The following is a 19,467-nucleotide window of genomic DNA, read 5'->3' on the forward strand; positions in this document are numbered from 1 at the left end:
GTTAACATGCTGTGACTATACCCTCCCACTTCAATGGACTGTGTTTGACCTTGTCTCACAGCAGCAGAGCGTGCTTTGCTGGCTGTGGTGTACGTTTCCTAAAGGTTGTCTTAGATAGTCCTACTAGCTACAACCCACCACATCCAGGAAATAGTATCAAATGGAGAAGACCTGCAAGCCCTTGCATAGCAATTGCTTGACATTAAAATATCCTAAGCTCAGAAATTTTATCTTGTCACTTCATTAGGGTTTAAAAACAGGAAATATGGTAACCTCATTTTTATGTGTTAACGAAGCAAAGCAAAATCAGTTCTCGTGATCAGTAACAACTTTTTTTAATCCTCAGATTTTTTTTCACATTTTAATTTATTATTCAATTACAGGTCACAGATATGATGCAAAAAGCACTGTTTGATTTTCTAAAACACAGATTTGAAGGGCGGTAAGTATTTTACAATGCTGGCTTTGTGTATTTCTGTCTTGAACATGGTCAAACCCTGTGGGGCAGATATTTGATCCCAAGAGTAAACTGTTTTTGCTTTTTCTGACAGGAAGTCGGCTTCATTTAGTGTAATCTGATCCACTGTTTGCGTTGCATATTCTCAGCCTAGGATATTCTGATCCCTGTGCCTGTATCCGTAAGCTATCTCTGGTCCCCACCTGTTCATTGTCTTACCTCCAATTCATGAGCCAAGAGTGACTTTGGGCTATCCAGATAATCTGGGGCACACCTTTATTCTTTCTTGCCTCTTTCCAATACTTTCCCATCATCTTCTCCCCATTCAACCTTAAACCTCTTCTCTCTATGCTCTCCCCCAGTGCACTTGTATTCTTGTCCCACTAGGTAAACAGGTAAGATGGGATTGGCTCGTCCTCAGAACCCTAGCTCCAGAGCTGAGGCCAAGGAGTAAAGCCAGTCTAGGCCTCACAGCTAACTTCTTTCTGGAGGCAGAAGGATTAGAAGCCAGGAGAAGACATGAGTTACCCCATTATGTTTAACCCCTCTTGTATGACTGCCTGAATGCTCTGCAGGTACCCATCCTATGGTTTTCCTAGCAGTGGCTAACTTACCCACAACCACCGAATTCCCCATTTCCTTCTCAAACTACCCAGACATGGTTCTTACCAACCTCCCCCTCTCCACATCAGTATTTCCTATCCTAGTGGAGACTCCACTATCTGTAGCTGACCTCACACTTGACCTAATGCCATCCCACCATTCACCCAGATGCCTCATTCCTCCTTTCTTCACACTGGATTGCACATACTATATTCATTCTCCCTCTGCCTTCATCCCCACTCCGGTCGGACTCTTCCCTGACACCGCCTTCATTAGCATCGCCTGTGCTGCAGCCAGCCAGGCCCATGTCCACAGAGACTGGTTGTTGCTGATCCCTTTGATATGAACTTTTCCTTCACATCCTCTCCTGGTAGTGTGGTTATTCTTCCTTCTCCATTTTTCTGGTGTTCTTTTATGTGTATGGCTCTTTTGTAATCATTCTCCAGCTAGAATGTGAGGGCAGAGTGGATTAGTGTCTTGTGAGCTCTGGCACTCTCGGTTCCTGAAGAAGTACTCAATATGAAAAGAGAGTTGAGCTGAATCATTGGCTCCGTTGCTAGAGGAATGTAGATACAGCGAAGCCTCTATCTCTGTCTTTTTAGAGCATGTGTGTAGATTTTAAGTTGAAACTTGTATAACAAAATAGAATATAAACAAAAGTACCCTGTGTGTGTGTATGTGTGTGTATGTATATATGTGGGTGTGTAATATGTGTGTGTGTGTACATATACAATTTAGAGGTAGGAGAGAGAATGGAGAAACTAACAGATTTGAGGATATTCCCATTCAGAGCGATTTTATTTCTAAGATCTCACCAACTAAAACAGGAGAGAGCATGGCCAGTATGGGGTGGGAATGGCATAAAGGTAGAGAGGTATGACATAGCATCATTTATACAGCAATCCCACTACAGAACGCTGAGGAGACACACAAGAAATTGACATTTGTTAACCAGGGGCATATCTAGGAAGTCCTTCCTATAAATTGGGACTCAATCTTTTCCTTTTATTTTGGGGGAAAAAAGTAAAAAAAAAAAAACAAAAAACAAAAAAAACAGGGACCTGAGCTTCCTGGAAGAGAGATGTCTACAGAGAGGACAGCGTATAAGTCTTCTCGAAGAGGGGAGAGTGAGTACAAGGCTCAGTTTGTGTGAGGAGCAGTATGGCCAGTGGATCTTAAAGAAATGATGGGGCTTGCCAGCAGGGGTTAGGCCAAATTTAGGTTATGAACACTGGTATAAGAACTACAGTATCCAAGACACAAACACACTACACAAACATGACAAATATTTACTTGGATGAGACTGAACTGAAGGAAACTGTTTTGTGCAATCACAGAGACATGAGAAAGCTTGTATAACTACTTAAAGACAGACTTGTCTCAATTAATCAATGGGTGTCATAATAAACACTAAGCCAATTCCTTACCTGTCAGAGACATGATGAAAACCCATACTGTAAAAACCTTGAGGTTTAAAGTGAGACTAGACAGTAGGCAACCTGGAGGGATGCAGTGCTGCCATATATAACTGCATTTCCAACATGCTAAATCTAGTTCCTTGACTTATACTCCTCTCTATGCTAACAAGAAAAAATACAACTGATCACACTGTACATCTCAATGCCTTTTCAGATCTCCATGCTCTTTCAGATTTCTATGTAGTGTTGTACAGACTGTGCCTACACATACAATCATTGCTGATACAGGTAGGGAAATTTATAGCACAACTGATACCATGTGTGATGAAGCAAAGGCCTCAAAGAAACAGGAAGAGGGACTGCAGCTGTGTTTCGAAAGTACAGAAGACATTAAAGGGCTATGGAGTCAAATGACAGTAGACTTTATTTCATAGCTTTATGAAATAGTAATCATTTGTTCCAGGAAAGACAGGGGCTGAATGGTCCTAGTTTGACTTTTACTTCAATGTTCTTGGTTCTGTCACTTATCAAAATCTGGAATTATCTGCATAAGCCCTAAATTGTGCTAATGTGGGCAATGTGATGTTTCTAGATGGATGGATGGAGAGATAAATGGATAAATGAATGAAATACTCACTGCTGTTTTCTAAATGCAAAAAGGAAAAAACTGGACAAGTAAGATTCACCAGCTTACGACTTCTGTCCAATCCTGAGCATTTATGTATCTAGATCTCAGATACATTTTCTATGGACTCACATAGCCAGGCTGAGTTTTAACTGGGAAGCAAATAAACAAAATGACAGTATGTGGGGCCAATCTGTTGTTTCAAGACAAAAATATTTTCCATGTGCATTACTGACGGGACTGCGTTGCCCATCTTGAACCAGGTGCTGTGCTTCAACATTCTAGACCTGTGACCATGCATAAAGGGTTCCTAAAACCATAAAGGGTTCAGAACCCATAAAGTAGAATTTCAAACTATGTACAAATATCACCTTCACTCGTGGGAGCATATCTAGAGTAACTTTTCCATTAGCAGAACAAGACAGAATCAGAGTAGAAACTTGTTAAAAGCCTCAGATGTGTGTGTATAAAGGAGTCTAAAAAAGAACTGAAGTAATCTTTACAATTCACTAAATTAGTTGTATTTTTAAAATTAGCTACAAGGTAAAAATATGATGGAACATGTTGCCCAAACAAAGGTTCTGGCTGCCAAGGATCGTGGTAATAAGTCCTCACATTAAGATCATTTGTGGGGGCTCTGAAGAATGATCAGAGTCACTGTGGCCTGTGAAACAGTGTGTGCATCGTATCAAAGACGATTTGGTAAATAGTCTTCCTTCTGTTGCGGCGTAGTAGAGTGGACCTCCCATAACCACTTCTGTGATGTAGGTGAAGCGAATTTTGTAACCTGCAGGACGATAACAGGAGCATTAACAAGATAGTGGTGAATAAGGCAAGCTACCAGCTGTGGTAAAGCTGGCTTTCTTCCCTGGTGATTTTCAAAAAGTTAGCCCTGAACTGTTCAGAATATGTGCCGAATTGCTCCAGAGATAGACATCAGGACTCTGATTAGAAATCAATAATCCTGGGAAACACTGCATCACATCATTCTCTGGTGTAGGAAATGTGAGACTTCTCCAAAATTAATGGTTTTTTTTTGGGGGGGGGGTCGAGACAGGGTTTCTCTGTGTAGTCTTGGCTGTCCTGGAACTCACTCTGTAGACCAGGCTGGCCTCGAACTCAGAAATCCACCTGCCTCTGCCTCCCAAGTGCTGGGATTAAAGGTGTGCGCCACCACCGCCCGGCTCAAAATTAATGGTTTTATGTTCTGGCTGCTCAACACAATTACATATGAGGTGGGCAGTGGAAAGACCAGGCTTAGTGATACATATCTATGGTTCCAGTACTCAGAAGGCTGCAGCAGAAAGACCTCAACCTTGATGCTAGCCTAGGCAACATAGAGTATATCTTGAAAACAGAACAACCCTCCTATTGGTCTATATAGAAAGGCGAAGGTAAGGACATGTCTATCATGAGATGCTTATATGATGGTTTATTCTGCGAGGTTGAGATCCACTACTCTAAACCTAATTATCTCCAGATTTTTTGCCCTTAGGTTTTCAATTATTTGAGAGCATGTTTAAATTAACGACAGTTATGAGGGCTAGAAAGGCTGCCACACAGGCAGTCACCACGGAGGCACCTAACTAGACCTTTGGCCATCAGCATCCTGTGGGTCCCGCTTGAATGTAGCACTAAGATGCTTATCACTTAGACGCTCGCTCTGCTCTGCCCTCTACCAGGAATCCCCTTCCCTCAGTATCCATAAGTTTCAGTATCCTTTCAAGTCTATATCCATATTAATGGACAGTTCGGAATTATACCTTCCATATTGTTCTACCTTCATCCTCACTAACCTGCCTTAATTTCTTAATGGCACTTGCCACACTGACATCAGGTATCTGCCTGCTTCTCTGTCATGATTTTTTCCTCCATAAATGTTTAAATTCTATAAAAGAACCTTTTTTATGATAAAAATGGTGGGGGTCATCTCACTGTATTGCCCAGATAAATATACCCCATCTCATGTGAGCATATAGTAGGCATTCTGTGTGCACTTTAGGAATGATGACTTTAGTGGCTATGTGTTCTCTGTACTTAGCATAAAGGAAACCCTATTATATGAGGCAGAGCTGGAGCTTCCCCAATGATGACCTTCACCTTTCCACCTCACCCCCAAGTACACATTTTGTGCTAACATTCTGGCATACTCCATCCTTAGGGATTTCTTCCACTTGCTTTTGGGTTAGTGCTTCTCTAGCCTCTATCCCTTGTCATTTCTCCACCTTCACCCTTCCATTTCAATCATAGCCCTAGAATGATTATCTGGAATGTCTAAAAAGGTCTTCAATGAACCTACTCACTTGATGATGTAAACGGTTAAGGATTCTGTTGCTGTTGAGATGGGGTCTCACTATGTAGCTGAGGCTGACCTTGTACTGAGTCCACATGCTTCATCCTTCCAAGTGCTGGGAAGACAAGTTCGCCCTATGGCACTTGGCCTCTGACAGGTGATCCTCAAAGCTTTTGCTTTGTAATCTTCTGGCCCCACTGTTGCTCTTGAGAAGTCTAAAGCCCCGTATTCCTCTGAAAGTTTTTCTGGTTCCTAGTGTGATGGGATTTATGTCTGGTATGGATTTCAATCAGTGCTAGATGCTTTTACTGTAAAACTCCAGACTCCTAGTTCTGGAATTCTTTAGTTTATAACTCTTTGGAATTTGGACTGCTGGGCAATTCTTTACTTTTCAAGCTTTCCTGTCCTATTTTGTCTTTGCTTGTATTCTTTCAGAGGAGCCCTAACTTCATCCTTCATCCTTTCATCCTACTTTTCTACTATCATTTTCATTTCTACTATCACTTTTTTTAATTTCTAAAAGCCTTCTTACTCTTGAGTTTTTAAGTGTAAATTTTGTTTCAGTTCTATGGACATAATTTAGCCTTCAGGTTTTTAATTTACTAATGGTTGCTTGTTTCCCAGCCTCTCCTGTAAGACGTTTGCAAGGGTGCCTAGTCATGCTCTTATATTTAAGGAAGGGGCCAACAGGCATACGCAGCAAGGTCTGCACTCCCAGGCCGGGCTTTCTGGCTTCATGTTTCCCTGATACTCTTGCTGAGTATTTTATATAGGAGACCAGTGGTGTGCATATAGTTTAGTTGCAGTGCTGTTTGTACAGGAAAGCAGCCTCCATTCTAACACCGAGAGGACATAATGAACACAATAAGTTGGGCTTCCAAAAGACCAATATGGAGAAGCAGGATGAGAACTCAACCACCAGAATCATTTTTCTCTTGCCATCTAATGGCCCCTAGTCAGGGCCCCTAGGATTTACAGCCTGTAGGTAAGTAGGTCTGTGGTCTCACACCAAATGGACAAGTAGTCCTTACTAGGCCACTTGATGCTCTAGGGCACTCTGCCTTTAAACAGACTTTCAATCCAAGCCTCTTGGTTTTGGTTTTACTGTCACCAGCTTCTTTGGGGATATGCTAAGTCTTTCTTTGTCTCAAGTTTTTCCTAATGTCTATGTGAATATTCCCAAATATTCAACTATCCCAAGTGCAAGCTGCTTCCTATTTTCACCTTCCACATACGATTACTTTATTTCTATGCCATATGAACCCTTTCGACGTCTTATGGCTCTCAAAGGGTGCTCTCATATCATACAGTCACCATTCAGAGTCTGTGCTCATTCTTCATCTTTGTCACAGGATTCTTAGTTCTTTGAAGGAAGGCTGGTCTGCCACTTTATTCATGTGTCATAGCACTGTACATGGGCTAAGACTACAGGTAGAACTCTCAGTTGGATTAATAGTAATCTTTGGTTTTGTTTGCAGTAACACAATGTAATTATAAGTCTTCCTGTAGTTTCTTTATTTTTCATCAGCAAATATGGATCTTTTTCTAGTTTTGGAGACAATTTAATCAGACTTGGTAAGCAAATATTAAATGCAGGGCAAGACAGATGCATAATAAATTATTATTTCTCCTACTAATAAGTCAGTTTTGAAAGGTGTCTGTGTGTATTATACACACACATACAAATATAGGTATATGTTTGTACTTACATACGTATATTTCAAGTTTATATCTATTGAATGTGTTTTGTCTGCATGTATATATGTTCACCATGCGTGTGCCTGGAGCTCAGAGAGGTCAGAAGAGGGCACTGGATGCCCTGCAACTAGAATTATAGACGGTTATGAACCTCCATGTGGGTGTGAGAAACCAAACCTGTTTTTTCTGAAAGAGCAAGTGCTCTTAACTACTAAACAATCTCTCTAGCTCCTTATATGCATATTTACATATCAATCATTCTTTAAATTTTAGACATGCATGTCTGTTTTACTAGATTAATAATCTTAGGTTTGCTTTTTCTCCAACAGGATATCCATCACAAGAGTCACTGCTGACATCTCCCTTGCCAAACGCTCAGTATTAAACAATCCCAGTAAGCATGCAATAATAGAAAGATCCAACACAAGGTCAAGCTTAGGTAAGTCAGCCAATACTAATGAGCTTAAGCTATTTAAATATTCCTTACTGACCAGTAATAGCGAGCAGATCTGTAGAGAATAACTGCAGGTACCATGTAGAAAACTCCGTGTCAATAGCTGTAGATTACTGAGATAGCTTAAGTCATCCCACCTGCTATGTGCGCTGTGGTCTGTTTCACTAATGTTCACTGAATATTTATATCAGTGGTGAGATCATATTCAAAACAGTATGATTTATGTGTGAGACTAAGAACAGAGGAAGCCAATTCCTGTCTGTTCTGAGTTACATCAGTATTTTTATTTGTATAAGCACCATGGGGACTCTGATATATTTGTTGGCATGTGGCTAGAAATTGTTCATTAACACACAATAAGGTCAAATTCAGACCTTCCAGCAGCTACTATAACTTCCTGAAGTATGTGCTTACTGTTTAGATACTAATACACTTTTAACTATTATATTGCTAGGTTTAGGGTCTTATACATTTCTAAAAGTTGTCAGACATGTTTAGGTTCACTTAATTCTTTATTTATGTAAAATATGTAAATCCTTTGGGAGGCAGGGCTTTAGCAAACAAGTTTTTCAGTTAGTCTGAACTATAATTTTATATATGTATGTATGTATACATACTTATACATATACATACATATATATATGAAAACGTATCTTTAATACTTCATAAAAACACTCTTTTGGAGACCTGAGGGATAGATCAATGAATAAGGGTACTTAATGCTCTTGCAGAACTGGAATTCAGTTCCCAGTACACATTGGGCAATATCCTCTTCTGGCCTTTATGGGCACATGCAAGCATGTCCACACACAAAATAAAACTCTGTCTTGTCTACTGCCTACTAAGCCCTTAGTGGTGTTTATTGACACAAGTCTGGAAATAGATTACAGATGTAGATGTGGTACATATACCTATAATCTCAGTACATCAAAGGCTGATACAGAAAGATTATATGTTCAAAAGCAGCTTGGACCACACAGTGACACCCCATCTTATAGTTTTGGAGGGAAATGTGATATTTTTTGCGTATAGTAATCTCTTATGCATTTGGTACTTAAGGACATTGTTATAAAAAGACCATTTCATAGATTTAACCAACTAACAAAGCCAAGCAGTTTACTTACAGTGACCAAGAGGAGGATTTCAAATGCCTCTCTGCTCCATGTGTTTTACTATGCATGTACTGGGTATCAAACTACATGCAAAAGCCTGAAAGTAGAAGGATGGATTTCATACAGCTTCTGCACCCAGGAGCTTAAAACAGCACTAAGGCAAAATGGGAGCCACTGCAGTGCAGAATGAATACAGTGTTCTTATAGTGAACCCAGTGCCACAGAGCTGATGCTGCAGAAGGTGTAGGACATGGGGATGGCTGTCCCAGGAGGTGTCCTGAGCTGTGACTTGCAGCTTGAACGTGTATAGAAAGGAAAGAGGTTGAGGAGGCAATGAGGTGATGACTGAGACAATGGCAACTCTGAGAAGCTTCTGAAAAACATGCCACTTTGGCTAAAGTGTATAGTTGAAAGAAGGGAGGTAGAGGGCATATCATAAAGAGGTAGGGTAAGGTATTAAGGAACTTGCCAAAGAGTTTATTCTTCGGGCATTAAAGAACCAACCATTGCTAGGCAGTATTATAGGTACCAGACTCACAAAAATAAAGGACACAAAATATAAATATAAATTAACTGAAAATTGGTCATGAGCCCAGGGAGCAGAGAATAACCTGAGGAGGAGATCACTGAATACAGGGAAGGCCTTTGAGAGGAAATGACATTCAAAACAGTGACACCTGTGGAATACATAGTCTTGAGGACATTTTCAAGTTCTTCTGCAAAGCTAAAAAACTATTTGTAGCCAATATCATTTTATTGAATCATTCTCCATCCATAGATTATTGGAGTAAATCATAGACATATTTTACAAAGTTGATTAATTACAAGTATTTAAACTACTATCCAAATAGGAATGCAGTCCACATAGTGTAATCCAGTCTCTCAAATCTTTCATTTTTCACAATTTTTTTCTTGGAAAAAAAAAAACTGGACTACTAATTCTGAAGGTTTCTTCTGATGGTCAGAATTTTGCTGTGTTGCACTGTTATCATTTGTGCAATTCTATTCCCCGTGTTTCTTATAAACTAGTAAACTTTATCAGATGGGATATGTAGTATTTGTTGTAGCAAGAATGTATCAGGGTGCTGTGTGGCCAAATATTATTTTGCATTTAGTAAATCAAGTGACTAGGTTGTGGTTTCTCAAAGCAACCAAGTAAAGAATTTTATGCAATTAGTGACTTATATTTTCCAGAATATGTGAGTGAAAATCATCTCCAAGAACATTCTGCCATTAGGACAGACAAATCAAAGAAACTGAAGCACTTTTAAGCCCCAGTTGGCTGGTGTGAGAGTCTCGTGGACTTGACTCTCTCATCTTCGGTAATAACCACAAGCTACGTGCTATGCTTTACAGTTCAAAACTAAATTATTACAATTTTAAAATTCTGTCTTTTCCTTTAGACTAGCTACATTTTAAGTGCTGAGTACCCTCACATGGCTAGTAACCACCAATGCAGAGAATGCCCTCATTATCCCAGATGCTCAACCCAGGAGTCCTGCTGTGGACTCTTTGGAGAGCAGATGAACTGATGTCATTTCCTATAATTCTATGTGCTATTTCTAGTGGGAAACTTCCCGTTGAAACATGAATGTTACAAGACCACTTTAAAAAAATTTTTTTGAGATTCAAATTTACTTACAATATTTCTCCCTTAGCTTTCCTCCCTCCAAACCATCCCACATATCCCTCCCTTCTCGTTTAAATTCATGGCCTCTCTCTTTGCAAACTGTTATTGCACTCACATCTGTATATATATATACACACACACACACACACACACACACACACACACACACACACACACACACACACACACACACACACACACACACACACACACACACATAAATATTCCTAATAATATCAGAAGCTACACTTGTAAAGTCTCAACAAGTTGATTGCCCAGTTGTGAACTGGTCAAGGATGACTTCAATGAACAGGACAGACTGAATGGAGAAAAGCCCATGAGGCCTCAACCCTACACAAACAACTACAGGCAACTAAGAGCTGGAAACTGGAGAGGTGGTTCTCCCCAGGGCAGAATAGGTCAACTATTTAACCTTGAAAACATACATACAATTAGCATTATATGGACTGAACAGGTTATGCTTATGACCATGTCTTCATTGATAGAAAGCCAGAGAAGTACAGCTTAGGCCAAGTTTGTAATAGGCACCCTCACCTCTCTCTCTATGTTGTACATCTTCCCATAACAGATGACCCAACACAGCTAAGCTCATATGCAAGGGAAGGTAGTACATTTGGTGCTGGCTGAAAGAACAAATCCTGCAGTACTAAAGGTGTGAGGAAATAGCCCTTGTCAAAGGACATATTTCCCCAGTCATGTTGACTATAATCAGTAAAATAGCAGCTGTCCTGCTGTCACTCTGGATAAAGAAATAGTGTGCCACTTGATTTCAGCTTCCTGTAGTTTCAAATGTGTCTTTTAATTAAGAGAACTCTGTTTAAACCTTTACAGCGGAAGTTCAGAGTGAAATTGAAAGGATTTTTGAACTTGCAAGAACACTGCAATTGGTAGTCCTTGACGCGGATACAATTAATCACCCAGCTCAGCTCAGTAAGACCTCTTTGGCCCCTATCATAGTGTATGTAAAGATTTCTTCTCCTAAGGTAAGCAGGTTGTACTGTTTTCCTATATTCAGATATTATTGTCATGTGTTTATACTGTGCTCCTCAGTAGTTAAAGGCTATGCCTTTATCATGGACATGGTTTTTGAAAAGCTCCACACTAGTCAAGAAGTTTTAAAAGAAGAATGAGCATGGTTAATGTGTGGCTCAAAGCAGTGGTCCTAAAGTGTGGGTCATGGATCGCTGAAAGGACTTCAGAGGGTTCGTGATGGGGAGCTGCTGCCACAGTACCATTAGGATGCTTCTCTTCATCACTCTTGGCATTGCCACACACACAGCGGCAAAGCTGCTGGGAGTACAAGCCTGGGTGCAGACTGTAGCAGCAAACGCATCCCTGTGTTCTCATAGTTACAGACAACTGTGAGAAACATTTGCTGCCAGCAATAGCAATGCTAAGCAATGGAGCATGTAAACGTGAGTGAGGATCAGAGAATGCCATGAGTGACCTTGTGAGGCATGTTGGGAATGGTCCAGCAGAATTTCAGGACAGAACAGTAATACTATGCTACATCAAGCTATTCCATGTAGCTCCTAAGTCCTCGTGGCCACAGGTCTGTATAGCAATAAATTTGCTGGACTTCAGTTTAGTAGTGAAGAATGAATCACCTGCTCTCCAATGAAGAATGTAGCACAACCCCTTTATTTAACTGTGTATGTCTGTAATGTTCTCCCTACAAATATCAAGAAAACCATATATTATAGCATACTGGATACAGAAGCTGATATTTCAGATTTCTTAAAAAGTGATTTTTTTACTTTAAAATGAATTAACAGTGCTATGATATTTGAAAAATATTAGAAATATTTCCTGAAAAGCAATAAGCAATGGCCCTTTGGGATTCATGATTTTATATATATTCACATAGGTGATGAGGCAGGAGTTTTGGGAACTGTTAGGCAGGAAAAACTCAGCATCCACTTTATACTTGTGTGTAAAGCTTGCAAGAGATTTATGGAAGCATGTTAATTTTGTGGTTAATCTCTATGTTGTATTTTATTTCTCAATGATACAGGCTGTTCATCCAGGGACAAGTATAAAGTAGTTCATAATATACTCTGTAGCTTACCCAAGTATAGATATTCCTGATATAAACCTGTACCTTTTCCAGGTTTTACAAAGGTTGATAAAATCTCGAGGGAAATCTCAAGCAAAACACCTCAATGTACAGATGGTAGCAGCTGATAAACTGGCCCAATGTCCCCCGGTAAGTTATCTACATGGTCCAAACAGCTTAAGAGATTAGACCTACATTTTAAAAACATTGTAGTTATGTATCTGTGGGAAGAGGCTCCTTCTCACTTACAATGGCATTCACTCTAAAGAAGTATGCCAGAGTCTGTGTGACCATGCATCTTGAGCATATGTAATGGTCACCCTTCCAAAAACACTACAAACATCCCGTGCAGACCTCACTTCCTATTAAAGGGCTGTGGTTTGTAAGCTGGACCTCTTAGAGTGTCAGTCTTATCCACTTCTAGCCACAAGCAACATGTCTGAGGAACCGACTTGGACCAAGTCAAACTAAACACTGAATTTCATGCATAAGAATGCCACTGTGAGCATGCTTTCCACAGCGTACACTGAGGTCAGAGGATAACATGGGTGTTGGTCTCCACCTCCCATCTCCAGCCAAGGCATCTTGTTGGCCAGAGTATACAACAGGCTAGCTGGCTGGCTAATTTCCAGAATTCTCTTGTCTATGCCCTATGTTCTTGTAGGGGTGCTGGGATTACCAAAACTCAGTGTTATGCACCTAGCTTTGGCATGGACTCTAGAGATTCAAACCAGGGCCCCACAGTTGCACAGCAAGCACTTTCCTAGCGAGTTATATCACCAGCCCCAAACCAAATTTTTAAACAGTAAGTTTCCCATTCCTACTTTTACATATTATACTTTGGCACTATAGATCCATCCTAGTATTCATTCAGGTACAACTATTTCAGAAGCTACAAAAGATACAAATATGAATTTGACTAATTTAAAGTAATGTTATATTTCTTGATCAATAATTTTAAATTTTCAAAAGTAAGGGACCTCGTCTCTCACTGACCTCTCCCCACATTGAAGTGTTAAGTTTGGGTAATGTCAAAATGTCAGTTGCTTGGGCTATTTCTGCCAAAATGCATAAACTAATCTTGCCTCTTAGCTTCCAGAGCTTTCTACAGTCTGTATCAAGAACAAGCACCCTTCTAACTGTTAAGATTTTTCATGTTTTTCTACTATAGTATCAGATTTTTACAACTGATAAATAACTCTTCTACATTGTCCTACCAATCATGCTGACAGTTCATTTTTGAGCAGTTAAACCATTCAGTGTTTTAACCAAGGATTTGAGGACACACGCACGCACGCGCATGCGTGCACACACACACACACATACACATACACAAGCTAAGAGAGTCAGCCAATGGAAAAGGAAATATCAGGCAAGAATAAATACAATGGGCCAGGCCTCTCCTCTGCTTATGGGTTTGGGGAGAAGATAGACTTGGCCCTGGGTTGCATTAACATGCTATCTGAAATGCTTATTGTAGCAGGAATCATTTGATGTGATCTTGGATGAGAACCAGCTTGAGGATGCTTGTGAGCATCTTGCCGACTATCTGGAGGCATACTGGAAGGCCACCCACCCTCCCAGCAGTAACCTCCCCAACCCTCTCCTTAGCCGGACTTTAGCCACCTCAACTTTACCTCTGAGCCCCACCCTCGCCTCTAATTCACAGGTAAGAGCACTTCCTTTTATAGTCTTCATAGAGAATCTAGGCTGCCTCAGCTGATGCCCCTGAGACTCAGCTCCAGAGAAGAAATATCATGCTTGATCTACTATTCTTTGCTCACCAAACTAAAAGAAGCCCAAGTGCCACGACCAAGTTCTCCCAGTCCAGTATGAGTTGTGTACCTGTAAGCAAAGAGCTGTGAAGTAACACACTACAACACTACAGCCTCTCCTTTGAGAAGGCTCTAGAATAGTACATGTCCCATATAAATGCCCCATCTTAATGAGTTTTAATATACTCAAGCAGATTAGTTAAGACTGTGGTTATAAGATATGGTATCAGTACTAGAATCACAAAAGACTATGAAAGACCATTCTTGCCCCTTCATTGAAACAAAATGTCATAGGAACACAAGTCCAATTTAAGTTGTGCCACCAGGTATTTCAGAGGGGTGAGGTGTCTAAGCTGGGCTGGGCTTCATTTCAGCATTTTAGTACTTCAAACGGATGCACTTAAATGATGCTGCTCCCAAGATACTTAATTCCTTAGTTGATGCCCTCACGTGTGTCCCTTTGCTACAGGGTTCTCAAGGTGATCAAAGGCCTGATCGCTCTGCTCCCCGGTCTGCTTCCCAAGCTGAAGAAGAACCTTGTCTGGAACCAGTCAAAAAATCCCAACACCGTTCCTCCTCAGTCACACACCAAAACCACCGCAGCGGGACAGGTCGAGGCCTCTCTAGGCAAGAGACGTTTGACTCTGAAACCCAAGAGAGCCGAGACTCTGCCTATGTGGAGCCAAAGGAAGATTATTCACATGAACATGTGGACCGATATGTCCCACACCGTGAGCATAACCACAGAGAAGAGACCCACAGCAGCAATGGCCACAGACACAGGGAGTCTCGCCACCGCTCTAGGGACATGGGTCGAGACCAGGACCACAATGACTGCATCAAACAACGAAGCCGGCATAAATCTAAGGATCGCTACTGTGACAAGGAGGGGGAAGTAATATCCAAGAGAAGGAATGAGGCTGGCGAGTGGAACAGGGATGTATACATCCGCCAATGACCATGCGTGTCCCTGCCCCCAAATCTCGTGTATCCTTAAAGCAAAATCTTTGGGGGTTACATTGCAACCATATGTGATTTGTCTTGTCTATTTTGTATTGCTGTTGCTTCAATAGCAATGGCATGCAATCAAGTATTACTATACATTCTTTTGTAAGTACCACAGAAATTGGCCTAGTACAGCTGCAGTCCTTCATCTATATCCTGAACTCTTCAAAAGCTGTTTGGGTAGCTGCCACCTCAACAGAGTGGCTCCAGAAATGTAGTTAAATATCCAGTGAGCCAGATGCAGCACAGACAACAAGTGGGATTTCTCCATATTTTTAATTCCCAGATAACCTGACCTGTCATTCTTTCATGGACCACTGTTTCTTGCTTGTACCTCTGGCTGACTAAATTTGGGGACAGATTCAGTCTTGCCTTACACAAAGGGGATTATAAAGTTAGAATCTATTTTCTATGTACTAGTACTGTGTACTGTGTAGACAGTTTGTAAATGTTATTTCTGCAAACACCTTATTATAATTATATATATATATGTATTTATAATTATATATGTATATATAATTATATATACATATATATACATATATATATATATCAGTTTGATCACACAATTTTAGGGTCTTTATGCCAAGTCAGCAGATTTGCTTTATGAATCACAGGGACTAGAAAAGCCCACATTCAGGAAATTTCTAATATTGTCTAGATACCTCTCCCTATTCTAAGAGAGAGCCTGTACATACTGTAAATACGTGTGATTGCTTGACTTGAGGCTTGATTTATGAATGTAATCCCATCCTTGTAAGTTTTTCATTTTAACCATAAATTATGGTAAATGTAACCAAACTCCAGAGGTTTTTCTACTCCATACAGTCCACACTGATTGTGACAAACACATTCTTAGCAGCTAGTGTCTGTTCTAGTCACCGCACTGGAGTATCCAAGCGGAGCCCACCATGTGCACATGCGCGTGTGAGTGAGTGAGTGAGTGAGTATGTGAACGGCTGAGATGAAGTGGAACTCAGAAGACAAATGCGGAAAGCAGAGGCTGCCGGCTGAGAGTTCGGCCCGCCTGGCTGTGTACTTAACTGTGTTGTCTGTTGCTTTCAAACCCACTGAGCAGCCAGGGAATGTGAGGAAGCTTGCTGCCAAAGGAATGAAGAAGCGCTTGGCTACCGACACCTTGCCTTTGCCCCTGAAGAGAGAAAACATGGGCATCTTGTACTGTGAGTGTTCCACTGGAAATGGACAATCTTTGTGTGTCAGAGTATTTTGTTTTAGTAAGAAATGTTTACACAGCTTGTGCAATTATTTCGTAGGGAAATAAATTTTTATAACTTGTCCCACTTTCCTTTCTAAACGTGCCTATTGCTCCTGTTGTTCATCCTCAGCCACCCACTCTTCCTCCCCCAGCACCAACCTGAGCAGCTATACTGTCTGTCAGAATCTAGAAGTGCTTCTTACAACCAAAGTTCCTGCTCAAGCTTCAGAAGTTATCAGGGCAAAATGGAATGACTTGAAACAAAAAAGTTGAAACGTTCTCTTACAGGAGACATCTCTGAAGGAGAACCTAGAAGACACTTTCTTCTTGCCTCAATTTGCCCGTGTTAAGAAGCGTAGACTATACAATAGCCAAGACTATATAATCTGTCCCTCAAGAGCGCAGTGCTGACGGATAGATAGGTAAGACTGTATTAACCACAAGAGCCCTAGCATTCCAAGTCTTTCACAGGCAAACGTCTGCCTGTGATTTCCCAACCAGATTGGTATATTACTAACAAATCATGGTTACAATAAATATATTTTTGTTTTGTTTCCTGGTTATTTCATATTATTCTGAAATACTCTTAGGCATTTATATGTAAAGCAGTTTTACATTTACTACTTTATCCTATACCCAAGAAAACTCAAGCATTTTAGACAGGAGTTGCATATATATTTTACCAGTGGTTTACCTGCCTAGAGAATGAAACTTTTCCTTAGAATCAGCACTATACTTAGAGGATTTATACACTCTACACAGTGATTTCAGACCCAGATTTAGAAAGCACTCATCAGGGACTCTGAGCAGTGATCTACTCCCCTTCCTGTGTGTGTATGTCATCCAGAGGAATGGCTGAGACATTCAGCCTCATGATGAACAGTGTTTCTCATACCTACAATTACCATGCATCCCTTTCACACACGTTCTAATGTTGTCCATCCATCTGCTTACTGCGAACATGTGTGTGCACATCATGGCATCCCTCTACTCTGCCGAAGGATCTGACACAGGGCACCTATGTGTGAAAGCACACACTAGGGCTCCATCAGCAGTGTGTGCTTGACCTCCCAACTGACTCCTGGGATGTAACACTGCTCTTAATACAAGCAAAAGTTTAATCTCAACTGACTCAGTTGTAGAATCCTGATTTTTTTTTTTTTTTTCTGTAGTCAAGCCAGGAAATGCTGGGAATGTAGTGCTATACTTCTGTGTCAGTCACTTCAGTTTTCCCTGGGCTTTCTCAACTGCTCATTTACTTACTGTTACAAAAAAGGTGCTGCTAAAAGTAGGATGTCTTCAGTCATACTGTACCACAGACAATACCACATTTTAACATGTCTGCTCTGCATCCCTGTTCAACACTCACTGTCATGACACTCAACTGTTTGATGAACTTGGTTTAAAGTAATTTATGGAAAAAAATAAAGAGCTGGCTTCTGCACTGTTTACCATTGGTATTAATTGCCATCTTAGGAACGAGTATACTATACTACATTTGACACTTAACGTGGCACATATTCTTCTGGCCAATGCCAATAGCCTGGTATTCTTTTGGTAATCTTCCTTCAATGTCTTAAGTAAAACAAAACAACAAAAACCAAGGTAAGATTTTTAAATTGTAAACCAGAGGGTCTTTTTTTCCCCCACCTTAGTCGAAACTGTAGGGTAATTCAGATTCATATTTAGTTTATCTTATTTTTAAGAAGACCAACAAGCTTCCCCGTCTGCTGGGGACATGGCACCACTCCTCCTCGGTGCTCTGGTCTTATCCCAGTAAGTGTCATATTGCTGACTCTGAGTCTTACTAACTGCTTTGCTTCACTTTGCTAAATAAACTAAAATCTAACATAGGGTTTCAATTAAAATGTATTTATCACCAAAGAAATGCTTTTTTTTTCTGTTTTCATAGAAATAATTTATATTAAAACTAAGTGTGCTAAAAAGATACGTTAGTAGCCTTCCACATATCCCTGACTTCTTTTGATTTTTGTGTCCTTGAAGAATTTGTGGTTTGCTTTCAAATTTGGGAGGACAAAATCCACTGAAAATGGCTTATATTAGGAATAATATCAAGCGTCTTGTGTCCTTGCTGTTCTGAACACATGCAGTGCTCTCTCTTGCTAGCTGTGTGTGCTCTGGTAGTTACTAGAAGGGGGAGTCTGACACCGTGCAGGGGTGCTGCTCCACTGTTTCTCTCCCATTCTCACCCTAGCTTAGCACATAAACATGCGCAGAGAGCAAGAAAGGGAACCGTGATTATGGAGTTCCTTAAAATACATTTTAAAAACAGAGGGCTCCCTGGAGTCCGGAAACAGACGTGCTACTGGGAGATGGTGCTTCTCTTTGGTCAAAGCGGCGTCCCCTGGACACGGCAGAATGAAGACAGAAAAGGCTCGCTTATATACTTGAATCTTAGGAAATTCAGGGTAATTGTTCATATTCCATAATGCCCACGGACTATCTACTCTGAAGGAGTGATACGAGAAAGAGAAAACCACCTTGTTTATCTGTCCTAGTACATTTCCCAGGTGTAGGAGTGGGCTCAGGCTAACACAGTAAACTGAAGTCACAATGTGCTCAAAGATTTGGGTACAGGTACTTGGATGTAGAGAGCTCAGGGCTGTTCAAAAGAGATTTTCTCCAGGAAAAAACCACCCAAAGGCTTTACCTGATCCAAGAGCTGATACAGTCAGGGTAGATACGATAAGTCATTGAGAGACCTTCCTATAGGAAACCTGCCACGGACCACCCCCAGTCGGGTTCGTGGAATGATGGTCCTTGAAGCTAGGTGGGTAAGGATTCGGTGGTGACAAACAGAAATAAACACAGAGGCAGTTTGAATCTGAGTGTATTCTGCAGCTCTCAAGCAGGGAATTTTATACATTAAAAAACCAAACATTACATCTCTTAGAAACTATATCTAACGAAACAATCACAGATATGAACAAAAATCATCCAAGCATTACAACTCTGAAACTATGTATTTAGTGAATCCCAAACAGAACAGCAACAGCAATATAAATCATCAAAATATAACAATTCTAAAAGGATGTATTCAGTGGGGGCTGTTGTCCAAGGCTAGTGGCATATTTCCAGGAGCA

General features: G+C 40.6%; 1 protein-coding gene across 7 annotated transcripts in view; it reads left to right on the forward strand.

The window, feature by feature from the left end:
* Cacnb2 (calcium voltage-gated channel auxiliary subunit beta 2) overlaps nt 1-17,972 on the forward strand; it is a 355,154-nt gene extending 337,182 nt beyond the window's left edge. For 6 of the 7 annotated variants that reach the window (XM_021193405.2, XM_029536012.1, XM_021193415.2 and 3 more), the window contains 6 exons: nt 384-442; nt 7,424-7,533; nt 11,143-11,294; nt 12,422-12,517; nt 13,848-14,036; nt 14,612-16,918. In XM_021193405.2, coding sequence (XP_021049064.1) covers nt 384-442; nt 7,424-7,533; nt 11,143-11,294; nt 12,422-12,517; nt 13,848-14,036; nt 14,612-15,100 — 1,095 coding nt within the window. In that variant the 3' untranslated portion in view covers nt 15,101-16,918. Of the gene's footprint in view, nt 1-383; nt 443-7,423; nt 7,534-11,142; nt 11,295-12,421; nt 12,518-13,847; nt 14,037-14,611 lie in introns of all 7 variants that reach the window. The other variant, XR_003843439.1, reaches the window with a different exon arrangement.
* The last annotated feature ends 1,495 nt before the right edge of the window (nt 17,973-19,467 follow it).

This window comes from Mus pahari, chromosome 3 (assembly GCF_900095145.1).
Source record: "Mus pahari chromosome 3, PAHARI_EIJ_v1.1, whole genome shotgun sequence".
Taxonomy (NCBI): domain Eukaryota; kingdom Metazoa; phylum Chordata; class Mammalia; order Rodentia; family Muridae; genus Mus; species Mus pahari.